The 18523-nt window shown below is 28.9% G+C and overlaps 2 protein-coding genes across 11 annotated transcripts in view; one reads left to right on the top strand and one right to left on the bottom strand.

Annotated features, from left to right (window-relative positions):
* Positions 1 to 14992, bottom strand: part of LOC107454686 (regulatory particle non-ATPase 5) — a 17180-nt gene extending 2188 nt beyond the window's left edge. The window contains exons 1-8 of the mRNA XM_016071961.3: positions 14856 to 14992; positions 14678 to 14783; positions 12026 to 12085; positions 11034 to 11270; positions 7757 to 7861; positions 3788 to 3937; positions 3326 to 3573; positions 1167 to 1341 (exon numbers count right to left, since the gene is read on the bottom strand). Of these exons, the coding sequence (XP_015927447.1) occupies positions 1167 to 1341; positions 3326 to 3573; positions 3788 to 3937; positions 7757 to 7861; positions 11034 to 11270; positions 12026 to 12085; positions 14678 to 14779 (1077 nt within the window). The 5' untranslated portion in view covers positions 14780 to 14783; positions 14856 to 14992. The remainder of the gene's footprint in view (positions 1 to 1166; positions 1342 to 3325; positions 3574 to 3787; positions 3938 to 7756; positions 7862 to 11033; positions 11271 to 12025; positions 12086 to 14677; positions 14784 to 14855) is intronic.
* Positions 14993 to 15124: 132 nt separating this feature from the next.
* The window catches only part of LOC107454684 (nuclear pore complex protein Nup214), an 89507-nt gene continuing 86108 nt past the window's right edge, over positions 15125 to 18523 (top strand). For 4 of the 10 annotated variants that reach the window (XM_071183695.1, XM_071183694.1, XM_043053619.2 and 1 more), the window contains exon 1: positions 15130 to 15310. The gene's annotated coding sequence lies outside the window, so the exon portion shown is untranslated. Of the gene's footprint in view, positions 15402 to 16094; positions 16211 to 18523 lie in introns of those variants that run through there. The other 6 variants (XM_071183691.1, XM_071183693.1, XM_043053616.2 and 3 more) reach the window with 5 other exon arrangements.

Here is an 18523-nt window from a genome sequence, read left to right as displayed (position 1 = left end):
ATCTAAGCATATGCGACAGAAGATGAAGTGGAGTCTCGCCCCGAAAGCATTGATTGTCTGCTGTGCTCCGCGCGCTTGGCAGACACCAAGACGTTAGGCCCGGTTAGAAACGGTGGCGTTAAAAAACACGTGAGAGAGCTCGGGAACAAAACAGAAAGATCCGTGGGTGTTTTATAAAAAGGGCCGCCGGCAGTATTGGACAAATTCAAGGACCTATCAAGTTTTTCAAGGACCTAAGACGTTTTTCAAGCACTTTCAAGGACCTAAATTTAGCAAAAAAAAATTCAAGGACTTTCAAGGACTCTCAAGGACCGTGGGAACCCTGTTCTTAGAAATAGCTTCCGTTACAGATTAAAGTTCAAAATTCTTTTTGGTTACTTCTTCTATTAGGGCTTAACTTCATTATTATATGCATGAGCGCCAGTAGCTGAACTAAACTACCTTAGAACTATCCCCTCCCAAAAAGAACATGATCTCTTCCATGCGCAGTATCCTTTTTGTCCATGCCCTATTCTTTTCTTTTAGAATGACTCCCTTTCTACATGGAGTACCATTCTAAGCAAAAGAAAGAATTTATAATAAAAGAACCAATATATCAATGAAAGATGAACTTGTCTTGTACACATCCTCTTTTGTCTTTCTAAAATGCTTCACCCTTCATGTATTGTCTCATTATAGGCAATAAAAAAACGACTTTTTATTTTTAATATTTTTGTCAGACTGAAAAATTGTTCCTAGTAATTATAGGGATACTGAAAATGAAGAACTTTTAAAAACCTTGTACCAAAATTAAGTATTTTCAAGGGCACTCATTTTTCAAAATAAAAATTAAGCAGTTTTTAAGGACTTTTAAGTACAGGGGAACCCTGCTCTCTGTGTGGGCTAGTTCCATCAAAAAGTGGTCCACCAAGGCAAATTTCACCAAATTCTGAGCCAGGAGCTTTTTTGTCTTCAGGACTGAGTCCTTTGTCCTGAGTACAAAGCTACGGAAGTGAACATAGGTAGCCAGTCGTTGACTCAAAATTGGGTTGGCTGTTCAACGACGGCTATATATAAAATCAGGATTTGAGACTCACCAGCATCAAGTTTCCTTATAATTAACCATATATTATGAGGAATATACTTACATATTAATATACTGCATGCTACCATATGAATATACTTACATGCTCAACAACTCTATTTTTCAAATCTTGCCAGCATTTTTTACCAATTTCATCATGCCCAAACACTTCAGCAGCAGTGACGTCAGAAGTTGCTTCACGCAAATCAGATTCATACTTGGCATGCAATGATCGCCAATTTATCAGTTCTAGTGTTGTGAATAGCTGTAGCAATTCTCTATAATAAGAATATCAAACAAAATATTATGATTGCAACTTTACTTACTCAGCATGCTATTAGAGATAAATAAGTATAACAATTATAAAATGGTCTTAGCTTTAATAACTGAAATGAGTAAAAATAGAATTTTATAACAAGAAACAAGCAGAGTCTGTTCTAAATTTCTTCAACTTTAAAATTGTAAACATTCTCTACACAGTAGACTTTTTAAATAATCCAGTAGATAGTTTCCACAGGATGGCCCATTTCTTTATGTAGTATAAGTTTTGATTTTTCATATTAAAAAAAAAATACTAAATTAAAAATATAAACTCTAACAGTATCTATTAAAAAGTTTGAACAAATTATAATATTACATTTATAACTTTTGATAAATGGGAGCCTTTGCCACAGCACTGGTTGAACCAGTTTATATAAATTGCATTAATTACATTTCCAATTTCCTAGAGCATATTTCAGATGATAAAGTTACAATATAAAAAATACAGTTTGTACATTGCCACTATAATATTACAGTGAAAACTTTTGATAAATGGGAGCCTTTACCACAGCACTGGTTGATCCAGTTTATATAAATTGCATTAATTACATTTCCAATTTCCTAGAGCATATTTCAGATGATAAAGTTACAATATAAAAAATACAGTTTGTACATTGCCACTATAATATTACAGTGAAAACTTTTGATAAATGGGAGCCTTTACCACAGCACTGGTTGATCCAGTTTATATAAATTGCATTAATTACATTTCCAATTTCCTAGAGCATATTTCAGATGATAAAGTTACAATATAAAAAATACAGTTTGTACATTGCCACTATAATATTACAGTGAAAACTTTTGATAAATGGGAGCCTTTACCACAGCACTGGTTGATCCAGTTTATATAAATTGCATTAATTACATTTCCAATTTCCTAGAGCATATTTCAGATGATAAAGTTACAATATAAAAAATACAGTTTGTACATTGCCACGTAATATTTCCATCACAAATAAATGTTTTTGCATAACCAGCTAGAATATTTAAACTCTTTACGTATCTAAAAAGTATTAGCAATTGGGAGAGCATATTACTGGCTCCAAGTCACAGAACTTGCTCAGTAATACCAAAACAANTAATTAACCCTTTAATGGGCCCTTTATTTCTAGTAAAGGTAAATTAAAGTATTTTTGGAATTGAAATTGTTTTAAGAACAGTAACTGATATAAAAAAAAAAAAAAAAAAACTAAATGAAAAATATAAACTCTAACAGTATCTACAAAAAAGCTTGAACAAATAATAATATTACATTTATAACTTTTGATAAATGGGAGCCTTTGCTACAGCACCGGTTGAACCAGTTTATATAAATTGCATTAATTACATATTGCCAATTTCCTAGAGCATATTTCAGATGATAAAGTTATAATATAAAAAATACAGTTTGTACATTGCCACGTAATATTTCCATCGCAAATAAATGTCTTTGCATAATCAGTTAGAATATTTAAACTCTTTACGTATCTAAAAAGTATTAGCAATTGGGAGAGCATATTACTGGCTCCAAGTCACAAAACATGCTCAGTAATACCAAAACAAAAAGTTTTATTTTTAAATATAATAATTGCTACTTCTCGAAAAAAAAAAAACTTTGGTTTATAAAGTTACTTAATACCAAAAATAAAATTGCAAATCATAACATCTATTTCTTCATTTTAAATTAAGATCCTAAGATTAGATCTCTCCAAAAACTGGACAATAGGCATTCGACATTCAAATTATTCATTACAACACATTTAAATTTGCATTATAGAACCTATTCTACTAAATTTCAAAGTAATAATAATAAAAAAAAAAAACATTGCATTGGCCAAGCAATAAAAAAACTTTAATGAAAAAGTTAAAAACCAATTTTATTGTAAACAAAACAAATGTGAAAAGAGGGGGGAAAAAAAGAGCAAAAGGCTAAACTAGATTAAGTTGTCAAGAAAATATTACTTGTATTTTGGAATTTCTTCCAATGTTTTATCTTCCTTAACTCTGTGTATAAGATCTGATTGCTCATTATCATAAGGGGAAAGCACAAGATACATGACAACTTTTTTCAAGGCCACTAGCTTTTTCTCAGGATCTTCTTGTATTTGAGGAGTGCCATAAACTGCTCTAAAATGTTTACAAATAGCCAGATAGGATCCTTCATGTTGATCTAAGATGATCATCAAATGATAAAATTTCAACTTCAAATCCTGAAACAAAAGTAATACTTAAATACAAGAACACTAAAAAATATTTGCAGCCTGTTTTAATTGGATCCGGAGCAAGCAGTTTGTAATCAATGTAAACCTTCTTCATATGTTTTTAAGTTAGATCTTAATAAAATAATGATTATGGTGAGTAATAAAGTTTCTATTAGAAATTTGTATGCTGGAGTATTTATTTAATAATAAATTGTTTTCTTACCTGCACAGAAGCATCCTCAAAAAATTTTGTGCTTATTTTCTTGCTTATAATTTGAGTTCTAACATAATCTTTTATTTCTAAACAAAGTCTCATCTGTTCAAGTATAAGTTCAACTTTTTCTCTACGGTCCATTGAACCAAAAGTTTCCACCTGTAAAGAAATGGTTTAAAATTACATAAATAGGACAATTAATTAAAAAATAACAAAAATCAATGATATTTTAATTTAATTTTTTTCTGCACCATTACAGAAAATGTTTGCTTATTACTATTTAATTAGACAAAATACAAAAAATTTGTATGTACGGAGGATCAAACTCTACTTATTGCAGGCATTGATTTGACAAGATCTCTGGCCTGTTGAGAATATTTTTAAAAAAGTGTTAGTTTAACATTATAGTTTGTATAAAATTTTGCTGTCAAGAACATAACTTGCATTTAATGATGAATCTTTTCTATACTTCTCAAAAATTATTTTATGAAAATTGTCAAAGAAAAGCAGAACTGTTCAAGGAACAAGAGCACTTTAAGTTGTTGAAAAATTTTATACAAAAATAAACAATGAAGTATAATTATGAAAAGTTATTCAATTAACTGACAAATTTAATTACAAGGCTATAGCTTAGCACAGTAACATATGATTAAGATTTGTGGGTGGTCACTGCAATACGGGCTTTGAAGTAGTTAGGGGAAATGACTGAGCCCATCTGGAACGTTAAACTTAAAAATTATGACTACCTCATACATATACACATGTGTTACAGCTTATTTATTTTTTTAAACATAAAAATAATATAGAAAAGGGAAAAAATATGGCATAGATTTTTTAAAATATTAATTAGTATTTGTTATACAACGGAAGAACTGATAGTAATTTTTACGAAACAGTATAGCGTTGGCAAGATCTTCTTTGACAGAGGACCATAGATCCAATTTCATAAATTTCAGAGCTAGGAATAGTTTTTCAACACCAACTTGAGTAGGTGTTACAGTACTTTTTTAAAAACTTTTCAGGATAGATTTGTTCCTCAAGGGCTGCGTAGAAATCATGCTAGCATTTTCCCCATTTTATATAAAAAAGCTTTTGGTTCTTTATTTTCCTTCACTGTGCATTAGTATCTTCAAAATTATTAAAATATTTTTCAAAATCTAGTTTATCATTGGAAAAGGATGACAGACTTAGTAGAAATGTCGGCAGTATCCTGATTTGAATGCTGTTCTGAGAATAATTTCATTCTGAGTGAAGCTTAAAAGTTTGCTTTCTTTGCCTCTTTAATTAGCTAGTTATCCAAAGTCAGTCAGTCTGGAGTCAAACTTTGTGTTTTTAGAGACAGCATGATTTCCTATTTACCAAAAAACCGCCACCTTTGATTCAAACTACACGAATCCAGGTTGCAATGACTGAAAGAAAATGTTAACTATGTTCACCATTAAAAAATGTGATGAGCCGTGAGTCGATATGTAAGCTCTAGACCAAACTTTTGTATATCACAAGTCAGATTTGGCACATTCTTTTCTGGTTATATTCATGCAACGAGTTTTTGAAATGTAACACTAAAATTTGGTGTTCTGTTTCAGAATTTTCAACGATTAAAAACCTAAGTAAAAACACTCGAAAAATTTAAGCAATTTTCATGTCATTTGAAAATAAATGAACTCACAGTAAAACTATCAGCATATACTTTAAATATTGTAAATGAAGAGTAAATTAGGGTCAACAGCCAAAATTTTCAGAAATTAAATAAGAAAATAGTGTTGGAAAAGAAATAAAAAATTTAAAGAATATAATTCTGAGGAGAAAAAAAAATATTAAAAAATTGCGCAGAAAAAGAAATTAAAATACAGTAGGAAACCGATTATCCGGAACGATCGGGACCGTCGCTATNTCATTTCTCTTAACTCTAGGGCTAATACAATAGATCGAAGAAAGAAGTCTCCTTTTCTCCCACCGAAACCAGTCTTAAAGAGGGACCCCGCAACCCTACTTAAAATAATCATACCTCGTTACCATAGTCCCCGCCACCCCTCCAGACGAATGGCGGACAGAGTACCTATCGTAGACAAACAGTAGATCCAATTTCAGAGCTAGGAATAGTTTTTCAACACCAACTTGAGTAGGTGTTACAGTACTTTTTTTAAAACTTTTCAGGATAGATTCAAGGGCTGCTTAGAAATCATGCTAGCATTTTTCCTATTTTATATAAAAAGCTTTTGGTTCTTTATTTTCTTTCACTATGTTTAGTATCTTCAATATTAAAATATTTTTCAAAATCTAGTTTATCATTGGAAAAGGATGACAGACTTAGTTGCATCCAGATTTGAATGCTGTTCTGAGAATAATTTCATTCTGAGTGAAACTTAAAAGTTTACTTTCTTTGCCTCTTTAATTAGCTAGCTTTGATTCAAACTACATGACTCCAGGTTGCAATGACCGAAAGAAAATGTTAATCATGTTCACCATTAAAAATGTGATGAGCCGTGAGTTGATATGTAAGCTCTAGATCAAACTTTTGTATATCACAAGTCAGATTTGGCACATTTTTTTCTGGTTATATTCATGCAACAAGTTTTTGAAATGTAACACTAAAAGTTGGTGTTCTGCTTCAGAATTTTCAACGATAAAAACACTCAAAAAATTTAAGCAATTTTCATGTCATTTGAAAATAAATGAACTCATAGTAAAACTATCAGCACATACTTTAAATATTGTAAATGAAGAGTTAATTAGGGACAGCAGTCAAAATTTTCAGAAATTAAATTAGAAAACGGCGTTGGAAAACAAATAAAAAATGTAACGAATATAATTCTGAGGAGAAAAAAAAATTATTAAAAAATTGCGTAGAAAAAGAAATTAAAATACTTTACATTCCAAAGGAAAAATCATTCGGCAAACACTCTAAAAGTTCTATGACAATGTCGATATGATTTAGCCATTGAATTATTAATACCAATTAGAATATAACTTTGGTTTCAAGATTTTGCTAAACTTAAATCGAAATAAGACGAGGGGAAAAAAACTCGCACCATAATCTTATTTCTCTTCAAGCTGTGCGTCTTTATTTTTCCTTCACTCCAATTGAACATGAATTGACAAGCAGACAGGTACAGAAAAAGAATTCATGTTTTATAATGCTATGTACCCACACCCCTTTAAAGAGGAATAAATTGAAAAACAGTTGCAATGTTACAGTGTGCAACAGTAAGCGTTGAGTCATTATTCCGTTTCTTGGCTATCACTATGTTCAAATAGGAAATGGCAGAAATGACAATTAAAAAAAAATATTACAGGAAATAACAGCAGAAAAGGAGGGGCATGGTTCCTGAATAAATGAGAATTTAGCAATCTAATCTTATACAAAAGAACATCCTGTATTAAATAGCTTTCTTGTGTTCCATATGCATACTACAGCAAGTTTTTTCCTATGAGAAAAACTAAAACTGCACAGAAAAAACACCTGAATTCAAGCAAAACACAAATAGTAGCTGGATCAAAAAGATATGCGAAATACAACATACAAATAAACACAAAACATTACACATATAAAATTTTCAATAGATTGATGATGGATATGCTTTAGCAATATAATCCCCCCTGTTAAATTAAAAGCACAGCTTCGCTTTTTTTCTGTGCTTAGTTTATAAACTAAAAACATAAGATTTTTTATTTATATCTTCACTCAGACCAATTAACTTGTTACACATCTTTTTTTAAAAAGAACTTTTTTACTGAACTCCTGTATCATCAGTCCTTTTTGAGAATTTCAGAAATTTGAAATATGATCTTAAATCTGTATTACACAACAATAAAATGTTTTTTCTTCTATTTTTTAAAAATTCTATTTACAAAGAAAGGTTTTAATATAAAATCTAGAGACGAATTAACACTTAACAATCAAATTATCTTTTAAAAACCATCATGAGGAAATCTTTACAGTATATTTAATCCCATCATCGAAAAATTTAATTTTACCTGTAATTCTTGCAGAATTTTTGCAGCTTCATCAACTTTGTTTTCATCTTCTCTTATTTTGCACAGTTTATAAGTTAGTCGAGCTCTCTCTACTTCCACATAAATCTAAAAAATGAAAATCTTACATGCTTAACAAAATCTGCCCAGCTATCATTAAACATTATTAATTAATACTAAGCTAATAAATTATCAATTAAATATAAGTTTTTAAAAGAAAAAATATTGTAAATATTATTTAAAAGAAATAGATTAAAGATTTCGTGCACATCAAATATACACAAAAATAATACAGTAGTTAAACAAAATTAAAAACCTCGGAAAATAAAAAAAATTGGTGCAATATCAAATTTATATAGACAAAATTAAACAAAACATATTACTTTCCTCGAAAAGAAAAAAATGAAATAAATTCTGAGTATCAAACTTTCATAATTAGAAATTCTGTGATCTGCCTATTAATATGTAGCATCTTAATAATGGATTTATTGAAAGATGAGATAAAGACATCACTAGATGAGATAAAGACATTAACACTTGATATCATAGACCATCTTTTATCTTTATTTTTACGTTGGAGAAACTCCCCCTTTCTTTTCACTAGATTTTGTTTAATAATGCACACTAATAGTCAGACACTAAACATTAAACTGTCAAAATAATTTCAAGATTGTTAAAGTCAAGAAAATAACCTTAAAACCTGTGACTGAATTTTTTTAAGCTGCGACAAACTTCTCTAGCACGAATATCTATCTGCAAGATACTTTTAATAATAACAAGTATACATGTTACTAATCTATAAAAAAAAATTCCATTAAAATTTTTTTTAAACGAATGTAATTTCTTAAAACTTCTAATATCATGGTGATACTCTCACATTTTGTTAAAGGAGAACACTAATTATTTTCTTTTTTGTATTTTGTAAATCATCATAATATAAAAAAATAAAATAAAAATCAGCACTGAAATCGCACCAACCTGACTCTTAAAAAAAGGGGGTACAAAATGTGTGTCTCGTTTCGAGATTCGGTTGTTGTAATAAAGGTATTTCCTGCAACAACAACAAAAAAAAGCTATAGAACCACTGCTTTAAGACTTAAATATTCATATGCACAATTCGAATTTTCCATATTGTCAAAAATATATAGGGATATTTCAAAATCAATAACTGCCGAAAATGCAATCGAAGACTACACAGATTTTTGACAGTACCAGCATAAAGTTAGTGTGTCAAAGTGATTAATTAAATGGGCAGTTTAAATTTTCTATGTAGAAATAATATTAATTGTGAAATAACTGGAATTTAAAAAACCCTATGGGATTTGGTAGCATTAGCAATAAAAAGTGAAATTAATTATAAAAAGTATTTCGTATATAATTAAATTGTATAAAAAACATGATTTGTTTCTTAAAGAATGTAAAAACTCGCAGCAATAACTGTCAAAAGAACAATTGAAGTACAGTAAACGAGAATATTATGTAATGAGGCTATCGGTGCTAAACGAGTTTGTCAAAGAGTGATTTCTTGAATTCGAGTTTTGCGTGTCATAATAATATGGGTAGGTATATTTCAAAAATTAACGAGAATACAAATAATAACTGAGCATAAATGATAACTGACATCGGAATTTGGAAGAAAAAAAAAAGCAAACATTTTAGTAATAATTGCCAGAAAAAGGAGAAGATTAAAACACTACATACTTAAAATTGGAATCGACAAAAGTTGCGATACAAAAGATGAAATTTGAATTTATAACAATATTCTCCCCTCCCAGTCAAATTTTATTAAAGTGTGTAAAATTAAAGGGTGAAATATGGTGGTAAGAAAAAAATATGAATGAAAGAACATGACTTCTAGAATGGAACTACCTTTTCAGCTTTAGCGATTTCTGTTTTTTTTTTTTTTTCCGCTTTAATATTTTCTAATAGAAATTCTAGCTGAAAATAGGGTTGCCACTCATATATGGGAAAAAAAAAATTCCTTGTACATATTATACACAATATATTAAGAGGAAACAATGATTATTGTGCTCTTGCGTGAGCTCAGGGGTCTGTCTAGATTTTTCTGAGAGGCACCTATTTTGTGAAAATTTAGATATAATTTGTGAAAATTAAAAATTATATTAAAAAATCAACACATAGATATGGAGTTATCGCTTTTTACGGGATGCAAAAATAAAATTTTAAGAAAAAGTATTTTGGATTTTCCTAAAGTTGAATTTGTGAAGGTACCGCTGAAAACGGTAGTAAATTTGGTTTGGACTGACCCCTGGAGCTATATTGGGCAGACTTTATTTATTAGTTTTAATTACTGGAAAAATAGCTGAACATACTTAAATAATGCTATAGTTTAGTATAGCTGAAATATCATGGTTAAATATCCCATAGATTAAGCTTTGAGAGGTCACTATTTTTTAAAAGACGAAAATAAGAAACTAAAATCCTTGTATCTTGTATTAAATTCCCAGTATTCTCCTGTTTTTCCTGAATTCATTATTGAATTTTTAATTTCTGAAATAAGAACCGAAAAATCACAAATTCCCCCCCCCTCGATGCGCGTGAAAAGAATCCTTTGAAAAATGAAGTAGAAGTTTTGTTATTTAATATACATTATTATACAAAAATCCTAGAGGAAAAAAAATATGTTGACAATCTCTGTAGAAAAGTAAACCAAGATTTTTTTTTTCTTCACTAATTCTTATTTTTCACTATTTTAAAATAAGAGTAGAAAAGTCACAAGCATTTCTCTTCCCTCTAATGCGCAAAAAAGACATCTTTTGGCAATAATTATGAAGGAAAAAATGTTTCGAACATATCTCGAAAATCATTAGAAATCATTAACATCAAGAAAAATCATTAACATTTCTTTCCCCTACGATGCGTGAAAAAGGCATCTTTTAACCCCCTAACGCAGATTTTTGAAAAAAAAAAAAAAATCTCTCTCTCTCTATATATATATATATAAAAAAACCATTTTAGAACACAGATAAAGCATTTTCAATTCTCGATTATATTCGAGTTTGAAAAATTATAGCAGCATAAAATATAACGCCGCTCGAATTATTTCGAGTGTGCACAGTCTGTTTAGCATACTCGAATTAACTCGAGCACACAAGTTAAGAGGTTAAATATAATTTTAGAGATGTAACTATTATTATTAATTATATTAATAACCCTAAAGGAAAATTCTTTCTGCAAGAACTCTGTCTCAATGGGGACTTTAAAGAACAATGAAGTCATGGTATTAATCATTCCTTAAAAAAATTTGAAAGAGATTTACTTTTCCAGCTGTAACTTGGCGAAGTGTATCTATTAACTCCAATTGAGTTTTCTTATCTGGCATTTGATCTACATAAGTGCAACACTCTTGAATCATCTTCGTAACAGCTTGTTTGATTTGACTCCGTCTTTTAGTCAGCAAAACAATGTGTTCATTCAAAGCAGTATAATTCTTTGTTTCAAAACATAGTCGAACAATTGCAACTAACACTCGTCCACATGAATGAGTATCTGCTCCCTACAAGGATAAACATTATAAAAGTATTTTAAATGAAATTACCTTTATAACCTGAATTGTATGTATGGGTCATGTACCTAAAAATCACCATGCTTGAATTTAAACTTTCATTTAGCTCTGACATTATTAAACAGCTCAGATTAATATTAGAAAGTGTAGTAATGTTCAAATAATCAAATCAATAGTAAATAAATTGTAGCTCAAGGTCATTGCATACAATTTTTTTTTGAAGTAATTAATAATTAGCTTTTGGAAAAAAGCATCAAACTCTTTTAAAACTTCACTTTAGACTTAATCTTATATTTTGGCACTTTTTTACAGAATTATTCACATCATTTAATTCAACAATTTATCATGCTTTACTTAAAAGTTTTAAATAACTATCATATTGCCTTGGTTTTATATTAATAGCTTTATTTACACTTGTTTGGTCCAATGGACAAAAACTCGTGATTCCAGAAGTGAAATTATGTGTTTGGAACAAGCCTCCTTCCAGATGCTTAATTTTGACGAACACAATTATATGTATTTTAAATTGTATATTAAACAAAATAATGTAAATTTTTTTAAAAAATAAAAACGCAAATAAACACAAATTTTTCATTGGGCAATTTATTTTCACCCAATTAAAATAATGCTTGATATTATAATTTAGTATTAATTCATCATTCCTAATACTATAATTTATATCAGTAGATAACAAAACTATGCTTCAAAAACTACATTTTTATTAACATGCAACAAACTATACTTACAGTTCTTGTTTGCTTTTCCAATGACAGAAGAATATCTAGAGCTTCCGTCAATTTTCCTTCCTAAAACATAATTTATGTTATAGTTTAAAAGAAACATTTAAGAAACTCAAAAACTTATTCCTCACTATGCAAACATTTAAACTTCAATCTTTTAAAATATTATTTCGGATCATCTATTACAGATTAGTTAGAAAAGAATGTTATCTTATAAATTATTTATTGTATACTATAGTTATTTTGAGAGTATAAGTAAAAAAAAAAAACTTATTCGGGAACTTGAATCATTACCTTCGATCTTATTGCCATGAAAGTAGCACAAATACAGTTAAATATAAAAAGGCATACCTGCTAACTTTTACGCATTTGGTGTAAAATTTTACTTCCATATTTAAAGTGGTAGTAAAATGTATGCTTTCTATATGTTCCTTGCATTCATAAACTTAATTAATAATATTTTTGATCCACCACTATTTTTAAAAAAATTAAGCATATCTATTAATATGTAATACTGTTGTATTAATCCACATAAGCTTGTTCAAAATACAGCGAATGTTTCTGCTTAAAATTGTAATTTAAATTTCATTTTACTACCACTGGGGAATATCATCCTTGAAAGGATAAAAAGTTGGCAGGTATGTAAAAAGATTAGTAGGTTCAAAATAAAAATATTACTTTAGGAAGATAATTAAAATAAGAAATTTCTATCCAAAAAATTTAAATATATAAAAAAAGCTTCAATCTTCATAACAAAAGTATTCTTCAAAGAAAAGCTATTAATAAATTTTTTTCCCTAAAAATCAAATTTAAATAAATTTTTTATAATTAAAAACTTTCATTTATAAAACGTTAAATTATTAAAAAAGACAATGGTTAAACATAATAAAATATTTATCAATAAACAAATTTGTTTATTAAACCTTAAAATATTATCAATGGTCAAACAGATTAATAACTAATGAAAAGGTATGATTTTTGGATTTTCTATTGTTTTGGTATTAGTATTTGGTATACAGGATACTACAGGGTTCATACAGAGATCAGAAGAAGAAATCCAAGGAGTTCAAAATTTTAAGGACTAATCAAAAATTAAAAAACTTTGTAAAAGATAACTAGACAGTTTTATTTTTTTTAAAATATAAAAAGCAGTTATTATAAGGAACTCACAAAAATGTATAGTTTGCATATTTCCTTCTAGCCCTTTTGAAATAAATTTTGACTTTGTCAAACTTCACCAAGAAAAATAAATTAAGTTCACTTTTACACATAAATAAATTTTCCAGTTTCAAATATTTTAATAGATCTTGTTGAAGTACAGATGTTAAAGATTAACATAAAATCCTACGAATCTTATGTTTTTAAATTTGAATACATAAGAAAATTTAAGGCATTNAAAAAAAAAAAAAAAAAAAAAAAAAAAAAAAAAAAAAAAAAAAAAAAAAAAAAAAAACAGTAAATTAATAAAGTTTGCTTGTAACATGTAAAATTATTTGCTGTTAATTTTCTCTACTAACTCTTGCAATTCAATTTTTTTTCTTTTAAAGTTTTTCTTAAACTATTAGATTTTGACAGCTAAGTCATATAATTTAGTTTCCCTGTTTGGACAGCAAATTCATCAGCGTACTTAGTAAGTTCATCTATGCAACACAATAATCTAAGGAGTTTCTAAAGACTAATTTAGAAATCTAAGTAGATCCAAGTACTCCTTGGAGACTTTTTTATTTCCAAGGAGTATAAGGAGTCTATACGCACTCTGGATACATGATTAATTTATCCTTCCTGTATACGAAGAGGGTGAAAAAAACTGACTTTCTGAAATTATAATTTTTGTGCCTTTACTTTTTCAGTCTTAGATAAAGAAGTCGCATAAGTCATACCTACAACTCAAGCCCACAAATGTTTCTGAGTATAAGAATTAGTAGGCATTTTGCTTTGATACATTAATTCTGATGAGTCATCAGATAAGATTTAAGTTCTTGGCGTGTGACAGTTACTTTTCTGAAACAAGATTAATGTTATTTCTTTTGTTTTAATAGTTTGCATAAACTAGTAGCAAGATAGAGAAAAAGAGTTAAGATTTGAAAAGTTATTTGGAAATACTGAGCAGAGTTAGATAATATATAGATGCACAGATACACACAAGGAAATTCTGTGGATATTTTTTAAAATTAACATGGGAAACAATGTAAAATATCAAAATTCCAAGTATTTTTTATTATTATCTGGAAATTTTATTCTTACATCTCTCATATGCTCTGCACTCATACATTTTTCCAGTATTAAGAAAAATTATAAATACTACAATTATCTTAGTTCCAATTTTTCTTCCATTACTTATTATTTTTCAGTAAAATAATAAGTAATTTCAATATTCATTCAGTACTCATTTCAGTATAACAAGTAATTCAATTTTTCAGTAAAATAATAAGTAATAGAGTCGGAACAATATATCTTAAGTAATTAAGGGTGTTAAATTTTTCATTCCGCGCAATGTACATTAACAGTATATGAGATTCAAAACCAAAATATACTAGTTTTTAAGTGAACTTTACTAACGTTGCCGTAAAAATATTGTTATAGAAGTTTATATTCATTCCATAGAAAACGATTAAGTCATTGTGCATGTTAGTAGCATTATAGTGTAAGTTATAATACCTGACATAATTTTTGACAAACAGGGATTTTCTCATCCACAGTAGAACTGTAATCCTCTTCCATCTTTAAAATTCGACCAGAATCCGTGAAACCCTCCGCCATGTTGCTAATAATAGATTGATAGATAAAATAACATAATAGAGCACAATATAACAATGGTACAATAACAAATACTCACATTATAGTATAAAAATATAATTTTTTTAACAGAATTCCAAATATTTTTCAAAACACAATGAATCGGCACGTAATAACGACACGGTTACAATTGCATACCTTACTGACAAATGCTCTAGTGCGACGTAAATTAACAACAACAAATTTTTTAAATAATTCAAAAATGATTGAACTATGAGATTTTTGCTTCAAAGCTTTTAATATCTACTCATGTAAAATAAGCGAACAATTTAAATTTTTGAATGAAAAATTTAAAATAAATTTAAATTAGTTTTAGAACTGAAGTGAGTTTATTGTTATGTTGATATTGAAATATAATTGTTATTATTCTGGTTGTATGTTGGTTTATAGAAAAATTTCCATTGAAGAATTATTTCTAAGTATGCCAGGATTTGAATAATATTAGCAAGTACATTATAAGTGTCTATTAGCCATTGTTTTTATCCGAAGGAAGAGGTAGGACCAAAGCGCTTATTAAGACCTCTTACAATTCTGTTCTAATAAATATCTTCATTTCTTTTGATCAGATCCAAGGGAAATATCAAAAGTAATTTAATAATACCCATTAAAAGATTTTTTAATTATGGTGTGTGATTAAAATAAATTCACTCCCTTTTTTTTCCTAATAATTACATAGAATTATTAAATATGGCGTTTTGCATCAATCGCTCAATTCATTTTTTTATTTTATAACCATCATTGAACAGCTGACCCAAATTTGAGTTTACGACTCCGTAGCCTTGCAATTTTGTACCCAATCTAAAATACAAAGTAATTCCTGGATCAGTACCCCCAGTGCTACTGATTTGTTTTGGGAATTTGGAGGACTTGAGGGGATTTAATTATTGACTATGTCAACCTTCATCTACCAAACGGTACCTCATGGTAGAATCAATTTAACATATCTTATATACTAGTGATTTGGTATTTAACATTTGTAGGGGTAGTTTTAGGCCACAGACTTTGTGATCTGACAGATTTACTGTGCACCCGTCACCATGAAAAACTATATTTGATTCTTTTGATGTTGCAATAGATAGTTTTGCAAGTGTGTTAATTTCGTTGTTTTGTTGTGTTGTTAATTTTGTTACCCAAATAACTGAAATTGAGAAAGAAACAAACAGTACACTTGTTTATTTTTAACAAGGTCTGATAAAATAAAAATTTTCAAATATAGGTAATTACAAAGATGTAGCATGGGTTTACATGTCAGATATTATAGCAGTGCTGCCAACTCCAACTTCAGATAACTGAAGACTCACTTTTGACAGTGATGTTTCCCTTTAACTAGTTGTCAAATTTGTAAGACGACCCTCTGTTACATTTCATATCCTCTCTGTTACGACACATTATTTGGTAAAATGTGTTTGTAATTTTAAAATACTTATAATAATTTATATGAATTGTGATAATTTTAAGAAAATTACAGGGTAGTGTCTCGGATAGTCCAAATCACAGAATTTAGCGTAAGTAGCAATGCGTGTTAAAAAATGTGGGATTTTATTTGTCACCACTGTCACAAGTACTTTTCATTAACTTGCAATTTAATGATGAGGCTCTTTTATTATTTTATGACAATTAATTAAAAATTGCACCCTAAAGTTGCCTATTGTAGAATTTTTCTTTTCAGAAATATTTAATCTATTTTTTATAATGAAATATTTGCATGAATGCCTACAGATGTTAACTCTATTATAATCTATCAATTTATAAAAAATAAAAAAAAGCAATTTTACATGTTAATGTCTAAATTGATTAATAATGACACATCATTACATACACATTGCAATAAAATGAATGTAAAAGGACAAAAACTATAGTTGTGAAACGTAGAAAGTTCTCTTTTTATTAATTTTTATTCACATTCAATAGCGCAGCAGTATGCAACCATCTTTTATTTATGGAATTTTATAGTTCGAAATATAGCTTGGCAATCTATCTCCATGGTAATGGGTGGGGATTACAGGGAAAATTGTCCTTGAATCAAGTGACAACATTCTTTACAACGAAAGATTGACTACAGAGAGGGGCTCTCACTACATTAATTATTCCTCTAAGATCTTTTAATTCTGAGGTCTAAATTTAGAGAGAAAAAAATAGTCTTCGCAAATTCATTACATGTTTTTTATATACATAAATGTAACTGTTGTTGAGCAGCCGACGTCTTTTGAGTTTACGTCTACTGATGTTCTTGATAATAATGTGCTTGGAAATATTGTTATATCAAGTCAAACACAGGTGTGCCGAATATGTCGGGTCATGCCAACGTGATTTGGAGGAAGTCAGGCATTCTTGGAAGAAATTTTTGTGTCATAAAAAATTTGCTGTAAACATCTTGTAGCAATTTTTTCCTATCTGTTGTTAAAACTTGTTGCAAAATTTAAAATGTAGTATTTGAGCAAACATAAGAAATATTGGAAAGTAAATAATCATTTAAATACCTTATGTCTGATACGTGGTGGCTCAGGAGATAGAACATTCGTTTTCCAATGAGGTGAATCTGGTTTGAATCCGAGCAATGGATGGTAGGTAGATACAAATTCCGCATCTGGCTCCCATCGGCCACAGTGCTGATGTAAAATATTCTCAGTGGTAGAGGGATTTGGGAATCAAGGTTGTCCTCTTCATGTAACGCTAATACGGATTAGTTCCATCAAAAAGTTTTTCAGAAAGGCAAATTTCTCCCAATGCTTGATTCAGGAGTTCCATTTTCTTCTAGATTGGGTTCAGAATTACAAGGTTACAGAGTTGGACATTAGTAGTAGTGATGCAACGGATCTTAATTTGGGCGGATACCGGCACAATTTAACTAATGGTTCCAAACTCCTCCTTTTATTATACATTATATAAATAAATGACTGAAAAATAATATGTAGTAACAAAAAATGTGTTATCTTTTATTTTTATTGCAAATATTGGCTTGATTACATCTATTTTTCAGTTTATGTCCATCTTATCTTAAATAAAGAACGTTTTACATTTACTGCTCGTCATAGTTTAATTTGTGACACTTATTTGCAGGATTCTTTAACTGAACTGAGAGTATAAACAAGTTGAAATTAGTGCCTTATCATCACAGATTAGTGTCCACCCCTTTGACCATTAATGAATAACTACACATTCCAATGCTCTCTCTCTGATAGGAAAGAAAAATTAACCCCATTGGCCCCTTACAGTTGCAACATCTGCTGGTGTTGGCTTTTGTTTAGGGATGGGAAAGTGAGATAAACGAAGCAAACAAGAAAAATGCTTAATGCTATCTTCCCTGCTATATATGATTTTAAAAATCGGTTTATGTAATTATTTTGAAGTAGAAATTTCAAAATTATTATAAAAAAATGAAGGGAAAAAATTAGTCGAAGACAGAAAGAAGTTCATTATATCCGATTTCCTCTCTTCCTGTGGTTCACTATATCCACAAAAAATGACATTATACGTGTATAGCAAGGCACGTGAACGAACTTTTCGTTCACTATAGCGGTATTTGACTGTATTTATATTTAATTGGACTAGACAAAACTATTATTTTTCTTTTGCTTATATGATTATATTTCTTTTAAATAAACTTTCAATTAAAAGTACTTAACTTTAAATTTCTGAATATCAATAAATAACTATTATATAAATAACACTTAGTTGAAGAATGTTATCTGCACTGAGTATTGTGCT

The sequence above is a fragment of the Parasteatoda tepidariorum genome, chromosome 7, assembly GCF_043381705.1.
Source record: "Parasteatoda tepidariorum isolate YZ-2023 chromosome 7, CAS_Ptep_4.0, whole genome shotgun sequence".
NCBI classification, from domain to species: Eukaryota; Metazoa; Arthropoda; class Arachnida; order Araneae; family Theridiidae; genus Parasteatoda; species Parasteatoda tepidariorum.
The sequence above is the reverse complement of the archived record's forward strand: the minus strand, read 5'-3'. Positions and strand labels throughout refer to the sequence as shown.